General features: G+C 37.6%; 1 protein-coding gene across 3 annotated transcripts in view; it reads right to left on the reverse strand.

The window, feature by feature from the left end:
* Positions 1-20,518, reverse strand: part of csgalnact2 (chondroitin sulfate N-acetylgalactosaminyltransferase 2) — a 63,692-nt gene that overhangs the window by 14,187 nt on the left and 28,987 nt on the right. For 2 of the 3 annotated variants that reach the window (XM_039753132.1, XM_039753133.1), the window contains exons 3-4: positions 3,380-3,596; positions 1,815-1,916 (exon numbers count right to left, since the gene is read on the reverse strand). In XM_039753132.1, coding sequence (XP_039609066.1) covers positions 1,815-1,916; positions 3,380-3,596 — 319 coding nt within the window. The remainder of the gene's footprint in view (positions 1-1,814; positions 1,917-3,379; positions 3,597-20,518) is intronic. The other variant, XM_039753134.1, reaches the window with a different exon arrangement.

The raw sequence follows: 20,518 nt of genomic DNA on the forward strand, positions 1-20,518 counted from the left end.
TGCTCTTATTGTTAATATTATACATCAACCACCTACCGTAACCTGCTTTCTTTTTCTTTGGTTAAATTCTTGAATTAAAGTGCACTTGTTTTGTTATACTTGTACCTTTTGTGAAAGTGTTTATTTCATATTTGTATTTTAGGCTTCATAAATTATACATTTCATGTCTACATTTTGTCAATTATTACTAAAACATGAAAAACGTTTCTGTGTAAAAGACGTTTTTAAATAGATTGTTGATGTCGCTGAAACACATGAAATGTATGTATTCCAAAAGACGATGTACTTTTTTTAAGATTGTTGATGTCGCTGAAACACATGAAATGTATGTATTCCAAAAGACGATGTACTTTTTTTACCCTATAAAGCTCCAACACTTCACTCGAAGATAAACACTGAGCACTGAGAAACTTCTTTGCGAATTGAACTGTGGCGGTGGGCGGGGATACCAGACTGCTTGTTGTTAATCGAAACATTTATCAGACAAAAGGCGCTGACTGAGAAGTGAGAAAGGATTTAAGGTGGGCTGGATTTATGAGTTTTTTCATAGGCTCTGGTAATTCTACTGTTAAAAAACACTCGTCCACTCAATGAGTTAAAGAAGTCTTCGAATATACTTTGAGATGGCTGTGGATTAGCAATCTCTAAAACATTCCACTTGCCCTGGTTAAACAGAGTCAGAAGAATAAAAATAATATACACAACTATCTTTACAGCTAAAGAATACTCCAGATACCTGACAGAAGTTTTGCGGTTATTCTTCAGTATGAATAACCAACTGTCTTCTCTGTTTTTACAATAAAATTAATAGGTATAGTACTGCGAAAGAAGGCATCAACACCCTCAATACTGCCAAATCAACACTGTTTCACTGTCAAAGAAACAAAAATAAAATGTTAACAAAAAATGTCCTTGTATTGACCACAGGTCCTAAAGCAAGTCTGGCTGGATATGGGGAGCAAAGCAAAATTTTGCATTAATGGAAAAATTCATAATGGACAGTATGTTTACAAGATGGCACAAATTAAAGAGATAAGTTGTGAGTAGGTTGAATCCATTCTTCAGAAACAATTAAGCAAGGCAAGGTCTTTACATATTGGGTGTTCAGAATGTTGACTGCTGAAATGTAGCAAATTTGTATTCAACATTCCAGTAAAAATCTTGAGCTAATCATTTCAGATGGGGAGAAATTTAAAAAGCATTTTATAATTCGAGATTAAACTTGTATGCAGCACTACACCTCACAGTCTAAGCAACATAAATAGCGGAAACAGGGATTCTCCAATACTAAAGAAAAAAAATGTCCAAGCCAGTGCTGGTAAGAACATGTGTACAAAGTTTTTCGATGTTTAGGGTGGGTTAAAAATTTAAAGAAATGACACACACACCCTCATTCTGAAGACTTGGCCCCATGTCACAACCACCTGTTCCCTAATTTAATGACATACCTCCGAGGGACATACTATGCTAATGATGACGATGTCAGGTCAGCTATAGAAGAGGGGTGTTAGAAGCGTGAGGAGAGGTTTTATCCCTGTGACATAGAGGAGCTTTGTTCATGTTATAACAAGTGTGTTAATGTTCATGTATATTATGTTGGAAAAAAAATTGTTTTACTGGCATTTCTCTTAAAAGGTCAGATCTTAAAATAAATCATCTTCTCAGTGTAGACACATTTCCTCTTAAACTAAACTTTATTCTTTAATTCTCATTAATAATTGCCCTTATAGAGAAAATCAGGGTTCTGATCTAATACTGGAAGGCAGTTACCATAATTTGGCAAAAAGTATATACATTTTTGAAGATTGACAGACCTTGATACTGTTTCCAAGATGGTTTTCACTTCAGTCAAGGATTCTTGTCCAAAGTAAACCACTGTAAGATGAACACGTTTGTCCTGCTCTATACACACTTCTCTGCACAATACAACAAAACAGAATGTTAACTTAAATGTTGTTCAGATAACTGACACCCAATTTTTCCTTCTCCACCATCCATAGCATTTAGCTGTAGTTATATATATATATATATATATATATATATATATATATATATATAGACACAGACGGACACATCTTGTCGTCTGGGGAAATCTGGGTAACAGTAAATTGTTTTTGCTAGATAGTATATGTATGCATATATTCAGGGTGACCTGTCTAGGATGGAGAAAAAGTATAGTCAGCATATTTACATAAATCAAAAATACAAGTAAAAATTTTAAAATAAATGCATTTCAGATAAAGCCATGTTAACTGTCAACTTTAAACTGGCTCAGTGTAAGTGAGTCTGGCTCTGTGCGTTAGTGTGCCCTGCATTGAACTGTCACCAGGATCAGGAAAGATTGTCAGTGACACTAAACTAAACTGGATAAACAGGGTAAAGATTGTAAAGATGGAGGGATGATTTTTCTTTTTATAAAACTATTTTAATAAATTATTTTAATAAATTGTAAAAGATTTTACATTGTTTTTAACTGCATTTACAGAGATTTCTGGCTACTTCAGGTGTGTGCACTTGAAATGAGCTTATGTGTTGGGGGACAAGTCTGACTGAGCTTGGCCCTTCTTTTTGGATGTACCTTATCGGTTAATGTCTACAAAGGGTACATTTGTACAAAATTAATTTACAATGCAAACAAATAGGCTGGAGAACACCCTTGGATCTCCTCTCAATAGTTTTCATTCTGTATTAGAATTATAAAGACTAATATGTAATGCACTCAGCATAAAAATACTCCCATTATTATATATGCCTGGATAATTTCCTTGTGTGCTTTGTGATATAGTCCTTCATAAAGCACATTAATGCAAAAATCACTAAAGCTACCTTGACCTTTTGTATTTTGTGGACATGACAGGTGCTGAGAGCATAAGTGTTCTGACTGAGTAATCAAATTCAAATCATTACATGTTATATTAGGTAATATCCAGATCAAAAAACAATCCTGTTATTGTATTTGAAATTTTATCTAGGTTAGCCTCTGTTGGTTAATCCGTACTTGCTGACTGGGATGTCCATTCAAGAACATTCTTCGTGTTCATAGGTCATTCCCTAATTACACCATTTCAATTAGGTGTATCATTTGAACTAGTGAAATAACTATTCAACAAAAAAGGATGACTATACCTTGCAGGAACTTTTCTACAGCAGAAGCACCTTTTCAGGAGCTAGACACTGTAATCCCAAATGACCCAAAACATTTTAGAAACTGAAAAAGTCCTGCCTAGAAACAACGGATCTTTTAAGTGCTATAAACCAGACATAAATCAAATATGTTTGTACTTAAAATTTAAACCACTTGTACACACTACATTACAAAATATAGTACAAGAAACTTTCTACATAATGAGATAATAGCTTTGCTGAATAAAATATTCACCTGAAATTCTGCATAAACCGGGCAAAGGCCTCAGTTCTCCCAGACAGTGGGACAACTATGTTTATGATGATGTTTGCAGTGTCTATGGCAGCATTTCTAACTTTCATTAGGGGTCCAAATGGTCTGAAGAGAGTAACATGCCGATATTTGTCAGAGTTTTCCTTTTTATAAAAGAGATCATACTGTGTTCCCTTATCCTTCTCTGTACGATACAGACCTGGGGAAATCAAACAAACAAAAACAGATTCAATGGAATTATTTCTAGAAAGCCACAATTATTACAAAGTTAAAACCCATTAAGAACAGAATAACCAAATACTCTTTAGTTAACTCAGAAAATCATCCATCCATCTTGTTATTCCATTCAGTTAAAAAGACTATAATGAGGCAAACTAGAAACCAAAGAACAAACCTAAAAGGGGCAAAAGTGCATTGCTGGGCACAATTGACATTTGTAAGCAGCGTAATCTGCCTGCCTTAGGGATGTGGAAGGAAAAAATATTCAAATTAAACATTGTGTGTGGACTGGGATTTCAAGTTACCATTCTGTGTTGCAAAACAGTGTGCCACCTCCATATTACAGAGTGATCCTTCTATCTATTTTGTGTTTCTGCTTTATGCAACTCAGACTCACAGGAACTAGCAACTATCCCAGCACCATCAAGAGCAAGGAAAGGCTTAATTGAGTAAAAAATATAGCTGCGGCCTTTCAAGTACGTTAGAAGGACCAGTTATGCACTACAACCACCAATAGGTCAAACACTATTGTGGCCAGCAAAAAACTCATTTGGGCCATTTGGGTTATTTTGACCCTAAGTTAAATGTAAGGGTGACAAACCTTATAAATACCAAACGCACCAGTTGTGGTGGTGTTGGGAGAATACTTGGGATTTTTCTATTTTTCTAAGCCATTACAGGAGAATTTCCACAAGAGGGAGCTACAGGCTACTCAGATTAAAATCTGTGATAATATTATAATTAATGCTTAAAAAATGAATGCTATAAAAGAAGAAGTTTGTAGTAAAAGGCAGAGATGGCAGCTGTTTGATACAGTTCATTTGAAAGGAGTCACAGCTCATTCTAATAAAGGTCCTCCCATATTAAGTGTTAAAGCATTTATCTGATGATTTATTTAATTACGGAATAATTTACTATTAACTCATTATTTTCTGTTTATAACAAAGTACATGAGGAGTACAACATTTACTTGCGTTTTGATATTTCATGTAGACCTGCAAATTCCCTACACTAATTTGCCTACAGAAGGACAGACTAAATGGCTTGCTCAGGGTCACAAATTTGAACTACCTGTGAAATGACTTGGACTAGACCGTCACATGATTTTACTATAAAAAAGAATGGCATGATCATTTACTCTCGATTTATTTGGAAAATTCACCCTGTGTCATCAGTCTTTTCTTGGCAATTTTGGCTATTTTCCTATAATCTGTTATTTCTTTGCAATGTAAGCAATTTTTGTTTACTGTATGCATGTTTGGGTCTGTTTTGCCATTTTGCTTGTTTGTTTGTTTACAAGACTGCATTTTTATATATTAATAGCTAGTTAAAAATGCTAGTAAAGAAGCAATCTCAAGAGTACAATGCAGGCTGCCATTTAACATTTTATTCTGTTTTCTTTAACAGTCTCTCTCTTGGCTGGTGCTCACATTTCTGGTGACTCAGCAGAACATTTTGTGCATTTTAATTTTTTTTCTTTTATGCCTCCCGGTTAGGACACCCATGCCCTCCTGCTGTATAATTGCTGACAGCTTGCACTGCAATTTTCTTTAAAAAGTAGCTAGTTATGATGAAGAAATTTGCAGAGAAAGGCGGAGATGGCAGCAGTTTGATACAGTTCATTCGAAAGGAGTCAGAGCTCATTCTAATGGAGGTCCTCCCATATTAAGTGGTAAAGCATTTATTTTTTGAGAGAAAAGAGAAAAAACATACAGCACTTTGTTATATTGTGTTTATAACTTTCTGGCAAACACTGGCAGATACAGTTGTTAATTCATTTATTCACTTTCAGTCTGCTTTTTCTTGTTTGCATCACGCTTGTGACCAGGACCTTCTAACCTTAGCTGCTGCTTTTGGTAAATTCCCAGAGCCTCCTGAGCCATTTGATTGATACAACTCGTCCAGTTTTTTTTCTAGGTGTTCAACCAGGAGGGTGTCTCTCTCTCTCTTAAACCTCATAAGGTAAGTGCCCAGGGGACATCCCAACTACTTATGTAAACCAGTTCTACCGGCTCCTACTGGTCTGGAGAATCAGTAGTTTTACTGTGCATTCCTCCCCAATTGCAAAGCTTTTACAACCTGTCATGGACAGTGAGGCCGGCAACCCTGCACAGGAAACTTAGTCTGATTCTGTGTATTTGCAGGTTCAGTATTACTAGACCACGATGCACAATTATAGTCCTGGAGGTTTGCAATGCCTTTTAGGTTTTGTTCCAACCAGTTTCATAATTAGAAGTTAGGCCTAAGGGACAAAAAACTTGGTATTTAATTATATTGTTTGTTGGTGTTTTCATTCTTCCAAGATAAAAATTGTATACTTTTTGTTTTCTGTGAACTTAATACATATGTTTTGTGTCCCTTTCCTTTTTCTCTTATTTCAAAACATTTTATTAGCACAGATACTTCATAATGCATGTATAACAATTTAAATGGTAGCATATTAGCTAGAGAGCTGGTGGTTCCTTTGTCATTTGCAGTTGTAGTCTTTCATCACTCAATGCCATTTTACTAGGTGTCTCTTCTGGTTGTCCTTGACTGTGATTATTAGGCTAGGATTAAGAGAGCAGACTACACAGAAAAAAGAAAATGAACAGGAATTTAACAAGTGAGAATTAAGCATTTAAAGTTTTCACCAAAACTGAAATACTGTATTTACAAATGTCATAAAGTAAAAATAATACTGTTGTGCTTTTCTGAAAGCAGGAAAAAAGACCAACCATTTAAAGATCAATTATCACCATTTATTATGAAACTGGACAGTACAAAAGCCTGCAGCCACATTGGTCCCTAGGACTGAGTACAGGAACGACTGGTCTGATGTGTTCTTCAACTGCACAACACATGACCTGGTCCATGGCACCTGTATGCTGCAATTCACGTTTATAGCTTCATATTACAACTGGGAGCCTTCAGCATTCTGTGTAGTTGCTTGTTTTCTGCAGGATACGCAATTCACATACACATTACTTACTAAAGCCATGGATGATCATTTTACTAAAGGAGCTGCCACTTGTTTAGCTGTCATTTCATATAGTATAAAATACTAAACTGGGAAATGTGCCATTCAAAAAAAGGGGAAAAAAACAACTTGCTGTTTACACAGCCTACATCCAATCATATGTAAACACTTGAACATTTTGGGTTGTCCCTGCCAAGCATTTCAATTTAACCAAGAGAAATTCCTTTGTGTTTTGTTGTGCAAATACCAACAGCCAACTGCTGTTAAAATTTAGTATGGCCAAAGGTAATAAAGAAAAGTATTCCACTATCAGTGGGTGTAGAATTATAACAAAAAAAACAGTATATGATGGCAGAAGTTCCTTTAGAATAACTTAACAGAGGTAAATTAAGTCAGAAGTATTGAAATTTGTTATTTCTGACAAAAGAATCTGAAATATTTAAAACCAGCCCACACATATGCCCATTTTTCTTAGAACAAGCATATGCTTTCCATCTAATTGGATAGAAGTGTTGCACACTGTTGCCTCAAACATCCAGGAAATTGGGTTAGAATTGCAGCCCAGTTATGGTCTGTGTGGAGATTCTTCTTTTTTTTATTTCTCAGGTTCTGTATGCATGTTATATTAATGAGCAATGCTAAATTGTAAGTGAATCCTGCATTGGCTTATTTCTCTGTCCAGAGTTAATTCCTGTCTTGTGTTTAATGCTGTCAGGATAACTTTGGCTTTCCACACCTCTTACATATTGGAATTAGGAGCATTAGAAATTGTGTGGATGTTGGCTTGAATGGCTGTGTGATCCAGATTCAGTTAAAAGAAATCCAATGTAAAGGCAGCGTAAAATGAAGGCCTTTATCTGCAGTAGAAAAAGGTCTATTGAGAGAAAGATCTCCATAATGATTCTGCTTTATCACAATGAAGAGAATACTGCAGAATAAAGCAGCTTGTGAAGGCGTGTGCTACGTCCATCCAATATTAACTGCTTGTTCGTGGTAAGTTGGTCAGGCCTCTTGAAGAAAGGAGTAGCGCTAACTTAAAAATGCTTCTCGAATGCCTTTAGTGGCTGATGTGCAGTGATGCTGTTTTTGTATTTGAGAAGCATTTAGGTGAATGTAACAGCTGAAACAGATGTTAAAAAAAAAAAGATTCAGAGAGTAAAGGAGGAAAATATTGGCTTACTGTCAAACAAAAGAAATAATTCACAGTGCACTGTGCTGCCATGCACTTGGTAGGTTGTGCTTCTCCAGTCTGTCTTTTTGTGGCAGCTCTGTGTCTTAAACTGGGTGGTTCAGTCAAACAAACTGTCTCCAATTCCTAAGCTCATAATACTTTAACTTGTTTCCCTCTTTCTCTGGTGCCATTTAGTTCAATCATTGTGCGTAACTGTAAAGGTCAGCTAGTTATTTTAAACTTTTCCATCGACTACAGGCTAAGCAACATGCTGACTAAATAACAAAATCCAGGAAAACTCAGCAAGACAATAAGTAGATAAATAAAATTGAGAGGAAATGACAGAAACACAATTTAACAATGAAGCATAATATAATGAAGCTAATTAGGATTTAAGCTACCAAAGTTAGGTCTTCTGACAATACAGAGTTGACGTATAAGCAAATCAGTGTACACGCAGTCAGTAAAACAGAAAAGAAGTGGAAAGAAACTCTTCTACTTATGAACCGACATGCCATAGGGGACTATTTCAGCTGGTTTTGGAAAAAACTTGATTATATGGAATGTTATATGCTTTTAATAAAAATAATAAATGTAATAAAAAAAAGAAAAAACCTTTCAAATTTTAATGTGGTGAGCTGTTAAGAAGCAGCATATTATATACCCTGGCCACTGAATTGGAAATAACTGCCCACACAACTTCATAACATTTTCCTAAAACTGGAGTATGCTAAGACTTCCCAGAGTCCTTGCACATAAAAAAAATAAAAAATAAAGTGATCATGTTGCTTATAGCAGATTAGCAGTGCTACATGCTGTATAAGGTAGAAGTTCAGTATGGGGCACAGAAATATTACACAGCATGTGTTCAGAAAAAGACCGTGGCTACCGTGAACAAATACCCACACCAAGAAATGTAAATTGTAATGATTGGAATAGCTTACTTTGTCTCTAATTAGCTGACCCATTACAGTACAGAGCATTAAACCACCTGATATGTTTAAACTGCTCACAGCGGGAGCAAAGGAACGACTAAGTGGCTTGCTCTGGGTCACAAAGTGGTTTAGAGGGGAGAATTGCTCTGGGAACCCTGTAGATTAGAGTGTTCCTCTCAAGTCAGTACGCCACATTACCTGCTGATTTTGTTCATTGGGGCCTTTCCACATCGAACATACAAGTGACGCAACTGCCTGAGGCACTGTTGAAAGATTGCACCTTGAACTCTGTTATAACTGATTCTACAGTATATACACTGTAATGTAGCCAAGATCAAACAATACCTAGCAATATTTTTATTGCTTCGATAGATTTTCAAAATAAAGATAATGTATTAGTTTTACTTTAATGCCACCTTCTAAATGTAAACAAACTATTAAACTTAATAAAATGTGCTCTTCCCCAGTCCATCTTGGTGGAGATCTCATCAGACCTGCCTCTACTGTAAAGAATCTTGGTGTTATTTTTGATTCCTCCCTTTCTTATTCCGCCAATATAAATCACATTAAAAAAACTTTCTTACTTTCACCTCCGTAATAAATCCCATGTTTGCTCCTTCCTCTCCTTTTCTAATGCTGAGAAACCTGTCCATGCTTTTATCACATCCCACATCGATTATTGTAACTCGCTGCTGGCAGGTGCCCTTTCTAATCTTAGATCGCAGCTCCAGATTATTCAAAACTCAGCTGTAAGAGTCCTTACTCGAACCAGCAGCAGCGAGCACATCACACCCATCCTGCTCCGTCTTCACTGGCTCCCTGTGTCTTACAGAATTAAATATAAAATCCTACTACTAACCTACAAAGCCTTAAATAACCTCGCGCCAAACTACATCAGTGACCTTCTCCATCACTATATGCATGTCCGCCCACTAAGGTCCTCTGATTCTGGCAATCTTGTTGTGCCCCACACTAATGTACACTCCATGGGTAACAGGGCCTTCAGCTCAGCCCAGACCCAGGAATGACCTACCGAAATTAATCAGGTCAGCTGACACCATGAATTCTTTTAAAAAACAACTCAAAACTCATCTGTTCAGGAAGGCTTTTAGCTCTACTTGACTTTATTACCCTTCTCTGTCAAGATGCTCATGTAACCTGTATGTGTGTGTGCTAGACCATCAATTATGTTGTCAGTTAGGCTTTTTTTTCTTCTTTTTTCTCTGAATTCACTGTCGTAATCTTCTTTATTTATTTATTTGGTTTGTACCATGCTATATACTGCATACCCTTTTGTTCTTTCTTATATTCTGTAAGTGCCTTGAGCACGGGAAAGGCGCTATATAAATAAAATGTTTTATTATTATTAGCAGATATCTTTAATAGAGACAGATGGCATAGATAGCCTTTGCTATTTTCTGACAACACAATATTAAATATGTTTAATTAGTGCTAGTTTCATGGACAAATTATTAATATCACATTTTCAATTTATTATTGATGTGAAAGGTACATAATCTAGAGTTAAAAAAAACTACAGTTCTAAATAAACAATGGACATTTGTTTGGCCTATAAACAGAAAGGAAGACCACGCTGGAATTTTTTGTTCATATAAAAACTTTAGTCCATGTGAGTTTCAATGCACTGGATATAAACAAAGGAAAATGACGAAAACAATTGCAAAACCAATGAGGAAACTAAAATTGTGAACAGCTCTTTACAAATATATTATTACTACAAAGAGCAAGAAATGCTTCATGACATTCCAGCAACTTTCCAAAGTCAAGGCAATGCAATTGGGGATTGCTCCCTGTTGTTATTTTGTCTGTCTACTCCAGTAAGGGAATGTCTGACATAAAGAAATGGAAGCCACCAGGAGACTGAAGCCCTGACTTTCATGCAGTGACCCTGAGCTGGAGGAGTTCAGAAGAGGAAAGGAAGAAAATGACTCAAATATAACTTCTTTACTTTATAAACTTATTGTCATGTCTTTATAGTAGTGAAAATGCAGAACAGCACTCAATCCTGAATATTTTTTTTATAGAACCAGCAAGCATTTGTGAGAAATATTATATGCTTTTCTCTTTAAATTCTAGAATAGTGAATTCAAAACTCCCAGAAAGATGTTGCTTTTTCCCGATATTAATGGACATAAGAATTTTGAATTTGAGATATAACACAATACCACCAGCTATTTTATTGTTGTTTCAATCTGATGTTTTTGGCATTGATGCCATATCACATATCATTTGTCACAGCTAAGATAAATTCTTTTTGTTGGTATGCTTAATTTTCAAAATGTTGGCAAGCTCAAATTTTCAATTTGTATTAAAGCTCACTTCCCATTTTTCTACCTGCTCTTACCAGTCACTTCCCACACATTTCAGATTTCATGCAGCAGTTTGTTCATTTTGAACAAGTCTTCATAGTAATTAACTTTCCAAAGATTTGGTTATTGCCTTTTCCAATGTGCAACAGTAGCTCATTCAGTGAATATTACGTATTTCTGTGGCCCCAGCTAACCTCAACTCATAACTAGTAAACTACACCTACTTTTTAATTTATATAAACTCGAGCTGTGTAATAAAGTTATGACATAAAGCATTCCAAACTAGAAATGAGAGGCCATGAGTTATGGAAAAAAGGCCTGCTTTCTTAGCACACTCAGCAGGGAGCTAGCTCTACAACACTCCACTGCAAGTTAATCTGCTATTTTTCCTTGCAGGGAGCCTTTTAAGAATGGGTTGATGGGAGAATGACTATGCTTAACAGCACTGGCTACCTAACTATAATTGACCCTGATTGACATTTAAATTATTTATAGGTTTAACCCATCCTATATGATCATATTTTGTATGCTATAACATTGGGGTGGGCCACAGTAGCTGCTGTTTTTTCGCTTAGACCACTTTCTTAATTAGTAGCCACTTACTGCTGCCAATGGAAGACAGCGACTTTGCCTTCTATTTTTATTGACTTGCTATTTAAGATTCAGAGGCGTTCATTTTCTCAGCCTCCAAAGAATGATGAGATGCAAAGCAAGCTGACAGGCTGCCAGCTAACACAGGCATCTCAAGCACTACTGGAGGGCCACCGTTTTTACCAACAATTTCTTATTAGAAGCCAAATTTTGTTTTTAATGAAACTCATTATTTCATTTTAGGACTACTTTATGCTCTCATTTTCGTATACCAAACATTAAACTACCAAAATGTTTTGTGGACAAGAGCAGATCAATAATTCTCAGACGCTCACTTTTTCTTTTTAAATGTTTTATTGTTACACAGCAAGATGCAGAGGACAGGAAGATATGGAAAAAGATGATCCGCTGATGCACCCCCTAATGGGAGCAGCTGACAGAAGAAGATTGTAACATATAATGTAATGATAATTATCGGCTCACTCGCTTTGCGTCTTATTATTGTTTGGCTGCTGGCTAAGAAAGAACAAAAAAAACACACGTAATTGAAGGTCTTGAATCTTAAAACTAAAATCAATTAAAATTAAGGAATAAGATGTCTGTTCCATTAGCACCAGTAATTTCTCACTAATGAAGAAAGTGTGTGGAAAGAAAACCTGCAGTCACGGTGGCATTTCAGAATCAGGGTTTGACACTCCTGCTATAAGAAGATGCTGTTTTCAATTTTTTAAATGACTTTCACATATACTATTTGGTTATTTTAAGGATGTATTCTTTTTTGTCCCCTACATTGTGTCTACAAAAATAATCAGCTTACAAAATATATTGTTGTCTTATGAAAAGCTCTGGTGCCCTGAAAAGGCAAAAAAAAAAGCAAATGAAAGAGTGCATCTTTTGAGCAGATTGTCTCACTGGTTGAACCTGGTAGTGACTAGAATATAATGTGACAGCACCAAACTAAATATTTTTCAGCCATGTAAGCAAGCTTATCCTTATGTCTTTAAGGAGTTATTTTAAAATTCAACTTTGTCAACCATCCAATCCCAACTGTCAGGACATTACCTCACTCAAGCGTGAATAGTTTAAAACATTCATATTTCACAATCTGTTCTTAAAGTTGTGCCCCTTTTGGAATAAAGAACCCATGAAATACAACGGAAGAGAGGCTTTATTACAACTGAATAAAGAAAGTTACAAATAAGGTAGTAATGCAAAAATAATAAGACCCTTCACACTTCCCTTTGTCTACGCCTCCTACCTTTCCTCCTGCCAAGTGAACTCATCTGTATTGCGCCCGATTCCAAGTTCTCCAAACCAATGACCATTAGCCTCTTTTTAATACCTAATCCCTGGGCTACTTCCAAAGTCAGTTCTGGCCTCCTCCGAGTCAGGCCTAGCTCTACAAAACCCCTGGGGTAGTCTGCCAAGCACTCCCTCTGGCAACCCTAGGCATTCCTGCCAGACTGCTGGCTCATTTGTAACCAATGGGCCAGATAACTAAGCCCTCAATAGCAGCCTCTTGCTGCCAAGCAGTTACAGGGCTGGGGATGATGCACTCCTTTATTGTGCATCTTTCACTGTCTTTTCACTATATTTATATCCCTTGAATAACCAAGGGATGCTTTTTACCACAATTCAACCTGGTTATGGGTGCCACTGTCTGGGATGTGTTCCCTTGACTGTTGAAACCCTGAAACCCTGATGTCAGCCACCTTTAAAAAGTGTACTTGATTTTATGTTTATTTAAAATAGCTATACAACTCCATATACTGTAACTATGTTATTATCTTTTCTTAAAATAATCTAATTGAAGTGGTTAAACATAGAGACAGTGATAAATACCAGGGCTGTGGAGTCGGAGAGTCGGAGACAATTTTGGGCACCTGGAGTCGGAGTCGGCAAAAAGTTAACCGACTCTGACTCCTACTAAATTTAAATGGGAATTAAAAAAGTAAGTTGAAATGTCCCAATTCACAAACAGTCATAATGAACTACTTCTCTGCTGTAAGAATAAAGCCCAATGCATGCAGTGCATAATGTTACCACAAAACGAACATGTCAAGTAACCATGAAGCATGCTTTTCATTGACTGTATGCGTCACTATATGGGATGTAATGCACAGGTAAGGTGCAGCACCGCTTTCCATTGTGTCGTGTTCCACTGTTACAGGGAACTGTGAACCTAGCCTAAAGCCCCCCATACATTTACAGATGCACTGCCGATTTTTCGGCCATTCAACGAGTCATCACGCGTCAAACGCCTGAAAAATCATCTGGTGTGTTCTCAGCTCCGTCGGCTCCCCTTCGCTATGCGCTAGTGAAGGGGGACGAAGGAGTCGAGAACACAGATCTCCCTACCTGTCTCCAGCAGAGGCTCGTTCTGCTGATCAGCTGGCTGGTGAGTGACACAATGCACTAAACTGACAGAGGAGACAGCCACTGCAGCAGACAGAGGCATCACATTACTTTGGATGGGGGCGGTGGTCGAGATTTTCGGCAAGCTGAATCTGCCCGTCCATGTGGTCACCCGCAATCTGCGGCCGCCAATCAATTGTGTTTGTCTTTAAGCTGGCATTATAGTAGAGTGTTGGCTTCCTAGCCAGTAGTTCTGTGGTGAAATGACATGTATGTTGCCTTCCTTTCCTTAAATGGATGTAGAAAATACATTAGCATAGTATATACATACAGAGGAGTCGGAAGATTTAGAAACTGAGGAGTCGGAGCATTTATCTACCGACTCCACAGCCCTGATAAATACCATAAGGAACCTGTAATACATTCATTTTTTTGTCCATTCTATGTGTTAAAAATATCATACTGCGTTTTTAAATCAAATCAATAACTACTTCTTTATCAGTATAAACTTATACAGACGCTTGTTCTCACTCACTTCTTGCAAATGATTAGTTCAGCAAGGGATCAGGTTTTAACCACTTGCACTCTACAACTTAGTGGAGAGGAAAAAATAGCAATTAATCTCATTATTCACAATGGACTTCTGGATCATGAAAATTCATTTTATTTTTTTCCCCAAATTGGAGCTTGCGGAAATTTGACTTATTCACTTCTGAACAAACTGTAACAAAGCACAGAACATTACAAGTATTTGGTCAATCTAATGAATTTGGATATCAGCATTAGCTTTAGAAACATAGTTTGGAAAATTTTGTTTTTTAACAAAAGTGGTTTTAGATGTCAAACAAATGACCTGCTGGTACATCGGAGATTTGATTGTTCCCAACCCTATTAATTAACCATCACTTTTGTTACGTTGCTTCAGATAAAAGCATCTGCTAAGTGAACAAATGTAAATTTTAAACACTTAACAGTTTAAAAAAAAATGTCTTCCTGTATGGAATTACAAACCGGCACTACCATAATTCATTTGCAAAAGAATCATGCAGGCTCATTTGGCCTAGCAATACAGTATACTTTTCTGTTGAAAAAGGTGATTAAACTTTTACATTCAAGATGCCTTTCTTTACTGAAATATGTCAAAAACTGTAATCTCAATAGAATTACTTTTATTCTACAATGTATTGAAATTCTACAAATATTTTTTTTTCTATTTTCTTTTACTAACTGCATATATGTAAATTTGACTGCATTCTAGACGGTCTTTTTTCAGTGAATTGTTGTGAATGACACATCACATGATTACTGACAAAGTGCTGACTGCTCATTACCCCACATACTGTGAATTTCCTTTTGTGCAGCATACAGAATCTTCACCAGACAGTCACTGGGTAATTACAATCCTCTATGCTGATTATAAAAAGTCAATTACTTCCTGAATTTGTGGGTAAAAATAGATAGGATTTCTTTTTTAATGTATTAAATTGAACAAAACATTGTGCATTCTGTTGCTTTCAGTATGGCTGGACTCCTGCTTCTGCATTTATTACAGTAATCAGTTAAGCTTCTCCCTGAACTCGGGTCATAAAGCCTTCACATATGCCTTGCAGAAGTGACCAGTATCCAGTCATACTAGATGTGCCCAGCTCATTTGTCATTTATAACTTGCTCATCTAGCACGAAAGGACTAGATGTTTACATTTTTATCTTAGAAAATTTGTGCTCTGACTGGAAGGGTGTATTTTAATTTCTAACAAACATTGAACTAGTGCAACAAATTTACAAAAATGTAAATTTCAATGTAATCATTTTTAAATTCATGACCAGAGAACAATCTTCTAGTGTCCGCTAAATGTGGCGTGTATTGCATGCTGATTAGCACATGAACAGAATTTCACTGTACTCTGTACATGTGACAATAGTGACCCTAAAAACCTAATGTACCTTCATATATAATTAAGGATTCTTTACAGTATCTGCAGAGAGGGCCCAGCAACGGTTCCTTAGCTTTGCATTTTATTCCAAAAAACACGTAGACAGTTTTGCATTTTTTTGGCATGAAAAATTACATTTTTATTAGATCTATATATTGAAAATATTTCATAACTGAAATAATCATACTAGTAATGATGCAAAAACAGTATATAATCTCACAATGAGTCCTTTGTGTGGTAAATCTTAAAGGATGGTAAAAGACACGATAAAAAATCATAGTCAGGACAATAACAGCGTGTTTCTTTTTGGATTTTCTTTCCAGATTTATCAGTTTTTGAACAGCACACTGCACAGGTACGAGTTAGTTGGTGTTTTTGTTTTCTGTTGGAGGTATATAATCAATTAAATGTTTACCAATAAGATGCTCTGGATTGATCAGCAATGTGCTTTAGAGGGAGTATGGACGGTGGATGTGCGGCAATGATTTGTTCTACAAGCTGCCATATAAAATTTTCATGAGATACAGTTTTGCCAGCTTTTGTTTGTATAACATGAATGCATTCCAAACGCACTATTCCATCAGATAATGAAATATCATTTTGTAGTATTTCTTTTGTTGCCTCAGCATAATGGAATAGAAAATCAATTCTTGATCCACACGATTTATGCCACCCATTGTGCTATTGTAGTAGACCACAGCACAAGGTTTCATAACCTGCTTGTTGTCTTTCGCCTGTACAGTGACTGCAGCTGCATTAAGTACAGTGCCAGGAAGACAAACATCTTCCTTGTCCTTCTATTTCAACACAATCAATTTACCCTTTTGCCAAGCTGCTAGCACACAATGTTGTAATTTAGGTCTTCCAAAGTCTTCAGGCATGCCACGACGGTTGGGACACCGTCATATGTGTCAGTCCTTGCAGCAAGATGTCAAATTGCTCTAGCAAAGTATAAAAATTGTTTATGGTAACCTTGATCCAGCAGAGCGTCTATCAAGTTGGCACCAATGATGTAGCAATGCCATGCTAATTGTATTTTGGATCAAACATTGTCCCTTTCCCTGCATACAGAACCAAATTCCAAATGTATCCCGTTTTAGATTCACAAAGCTTTATGCCAAATTTTGCACTTTTTGACGTGATGTACTGTATCCATGACAGTATGCCCTTATAAGCCATGAGACTTTTATCGATGCAGACATCATGGTCCGGATGTAAACGCTCTGAAATTTTACTACAATCACCTGGTATATCTCCCAAAGTTTCTTCATTTTGAGTGCTGGATGGGTATTCTCATCAAAATCTTCATTGTTGGTAAAGTGCAGATATTTTATAATTAGTGAAAACCTACACTCAGACCTAATTTCTCCAAAGAATGGCAGCACTGACAGCACTTCTATAGCCTGAGTGATTCTCGGTTCTAACGTTTACACAAGACGCATCTGTACAGTTGCTCAAGTGACTCTAGGGACTAACGCTTTTAGCACGATTTTCGTAGTCCAAGTAACGCTCGGGTCCAATGCTAAGGAGGTTAATTTATGGGTGAAAACTTTACCTTTGTCTATATTAACAATCATTAATTGAAAATGGTGAAGTAACGAATACTACCACAAAGGTAACTAACTATTGCTCTGTGTGAATGGCTGTCAGAACTTGGCTGTTAAATTACCTGAATGTGTGGTGGAAGCATGTTTGCCCAAGATATTCCTGAGATAATTACACAGAATGCCTCAAAGGAATATACAGCAGCTGACACACACTCACAGACCTTGGATACAGCTATACAGAAGGGCAACAACATACAGGTAAGACTAACAACATACACCAGATGTCATAAAAAAGGCTGTTGACTACCACCTGTTGATAAAAACGTGTACTCCCAAGTGCTTCTAACATATCACAACAGGGGAAAAAGCCATATCTAGCGTTTTTTTCAACCACAGCTAAAAAAGATTATCACCAATATCCGGGTTACACGGCTATGTCATATGATAACAGATTCTGGTCATTGATTGTATATCTTAGCTTTGTGGAGCTTCATGGAGAACAACCAGGCACTCCTGGTTCAGAATGAATAAATCAATTTGGAACTTCCAAATCTGTTATCCACATCCACTTAGCAGTAGAAATAATTAAGAGGAAACATACTGTAGGTGGCATCAGGTTGGAGGTTATAATATTTTAGACTAGCCAACCCGCGGCGTAGCATACACCGCATAATCAGGCCGCTTTTTAAATGATTTTTAAGCACAGAGGAAAAAATAAACAAAAAATCCGTAATTTAATAAACCACCAAGAAAAGTAACATTGCAACAATGCACGCTACGAACCAACATACAATTGTCCGTGACTGAAAACCGGAGGAGTGCTGTCTCGCTTTCTCCTTCCAAAGTGAAGGACGGGGTTGAACGGCACTCGTTCAGTGCGCACTGCCCGCTTATGTTCCCGCCCCCAACTCCCTACCTGAGTCGCTTTCGTCTGTGTACAGTCCACACGCACCTGTGAGTCACGTTGACTGTTAATTTTCCAAACACCGCCTCAGTCGGTTTCCACGTTGATTTTTCATTGTTCTTTGCGGTTCCGGCTGCTTTTTTTTTTATATGTAATTCACCAAGTCACCCGACCATGGGGGGCTTTACAAAGGGCAGGGACGTAATCAGTGCAAGCGTATGACCCACACGTACTAGGAATTTCTTGTTCGTGGGAAACAATTGGAAGCCACGGCCTCCATCACGAATGGGGTTCAACGGCTTCCCCGCGCCGGGTAGACACACATCCATTCAGTGTAGCGCACGTGCAGTACCAGACATCACAGACCTGTTAATGCTCAATCTCACGTGGCTGAAAGCCACTTGTCCCTCTAAGAATTTGAACGCCGACCGCTGTTGGGTCGTGTAACTATTTGGCAAGCGGGAGTCTCGTTCATTTTCGGAAATAACCAGCCAAATCGCTCCACCAACTAAGAACTGCCATGCACCACCACCCACAGAATCGAGAAAGAGCTATCAATCTGTCAATCCTGTCCGTGTCCGGATGAGGTTTCCTGCGTTGAGTCAAATGAAGCGAAAGGCTCCACACCTGGTGGTGCCCTTCCGTCAATTCCTTTAAGTTTCAGCTTTGTAACCATACTCCCCCCTGAACCCAAAGACTTTGGTTACCCAGTTGGCAGTTGCGGGGCCTGCATTGGTGAAGCAGGTGAGACGGTAATAAAACAGAAACACAGGGCTTATTGGTTTTTAAAGACTGCTTCCTTCATTGGGTTTTAACCAATGCACGGAACGAACCAACACACAATCGTCCGTGCGGCGCTCAGGGTGGAACGGGAGGAGAGGAGAAGGACATCCACTCCGCTCCCTCCGTCATGCTAGTCTGCTGGTTTCTCGTTCAGTATACACTGCCTGCTCATGTGCCCACCTCCAACTCGTCACTCGAGTCTTTGTACAGTCCAGATGCACCTGTGACTCACGTAGACTTTTCATTGCTCTGTGCGGTTTTGGCTGCCTTTCTATATATAATCCACCAAGACACCCGACCACGGTGGGAGGGGGGTGCGTACAAAGTGCAGGAGTATCTAAGAAGACGCATGTTTGTCGCGGATGCAAATTGCTGTATGTAGCGTGTAAAACAGTTTGCTATAGTGCATGCGGTCGTGCGTCGTAACCGAAAACTCGTTTTTTAAAGACTGCTCACTTCATTGTGTTTTAACCTCAGTTGTAAAGGAACGTTTTAAGGATCCCATGGGATACCCCTCGCAAACAGTTTTACACGCCGCATATGGCGATTCACCTCCGAGAAACATGCCTCTATTAACAGTCAACGTGGTTCGGAGCTGCATGTGACCTCTATGACAGACAAATATAAATGACGCCGGTTTTTCTGTGTCGTCGCGTCCGAGTTGGTGGGCGTGGCTCTGTGAGTTGTCGTTGTATCCAATGGTCTTGGAGTTGGTGGGCGTGGCTCCTTCCTGCGTGCGCCATAGGTGTCTCACTTGTCGGCGGCTTAGTGAATCCATGCCCCTTCCGGCGTGCTTTCCATGGTCGTCTTGCCTTAGTGAATTATATATAGAGATTTTCAAGCATATCAGATTTTGACATTTTGGATTAGGAATAATCCTCCTATATTTATATGAATTAGTATATGAAACTACTGACGTGTATATTATATACACACATGCATCAATATACTAATAGTATACCCATACTAATTGGTATTGGCAAAATCAAATAAATAAAGCTTGTAGGATAGCTCCTCTATTGGCAATGACTACAACAGAAGTGTTTACCAAAAAAAAAAGTAAATGTCACTTTTCCTCATTAAAATTTGCAACAATAAATATAGAACTAAAAGTATATGCTCTTGGCTTCCAAAATATACATGACTGTAGTGGGAAAATCTTATATACTACTGTTTTTTTTTCATTGGGTCTTGGTTTTTACTATTTAAATCTAATTTTGGAAAATGGCTGAATTTTAAATGATTGATGTGTATACAAACTAACTGGAATGTAAAATTCTTTACACACTGTATTTTGACCTAGTTAACGAATAGGGTCTGAGTAATACCAAAGTCAGTAGGTCAGCCTTTTCCCTGAGAACTAGATCATCCACAGCCATGTTCTGATACTATG

The sequence above is a fragment of the Polypterus senegalus genome, chromosome 1 (assembly GCF_016835505.1).
Source record: "Polypterus senegalus isolate Bchr_013 chromosome 1, ASM1683550v1, whole genome shotgun sequence".
NCBI classification, from domain to species: Eukaryota; Metazoa; Chordata; class Cladistia; order Polypteriformes; family Polypteridae; genus Polypterus; species Polypterus senegalus.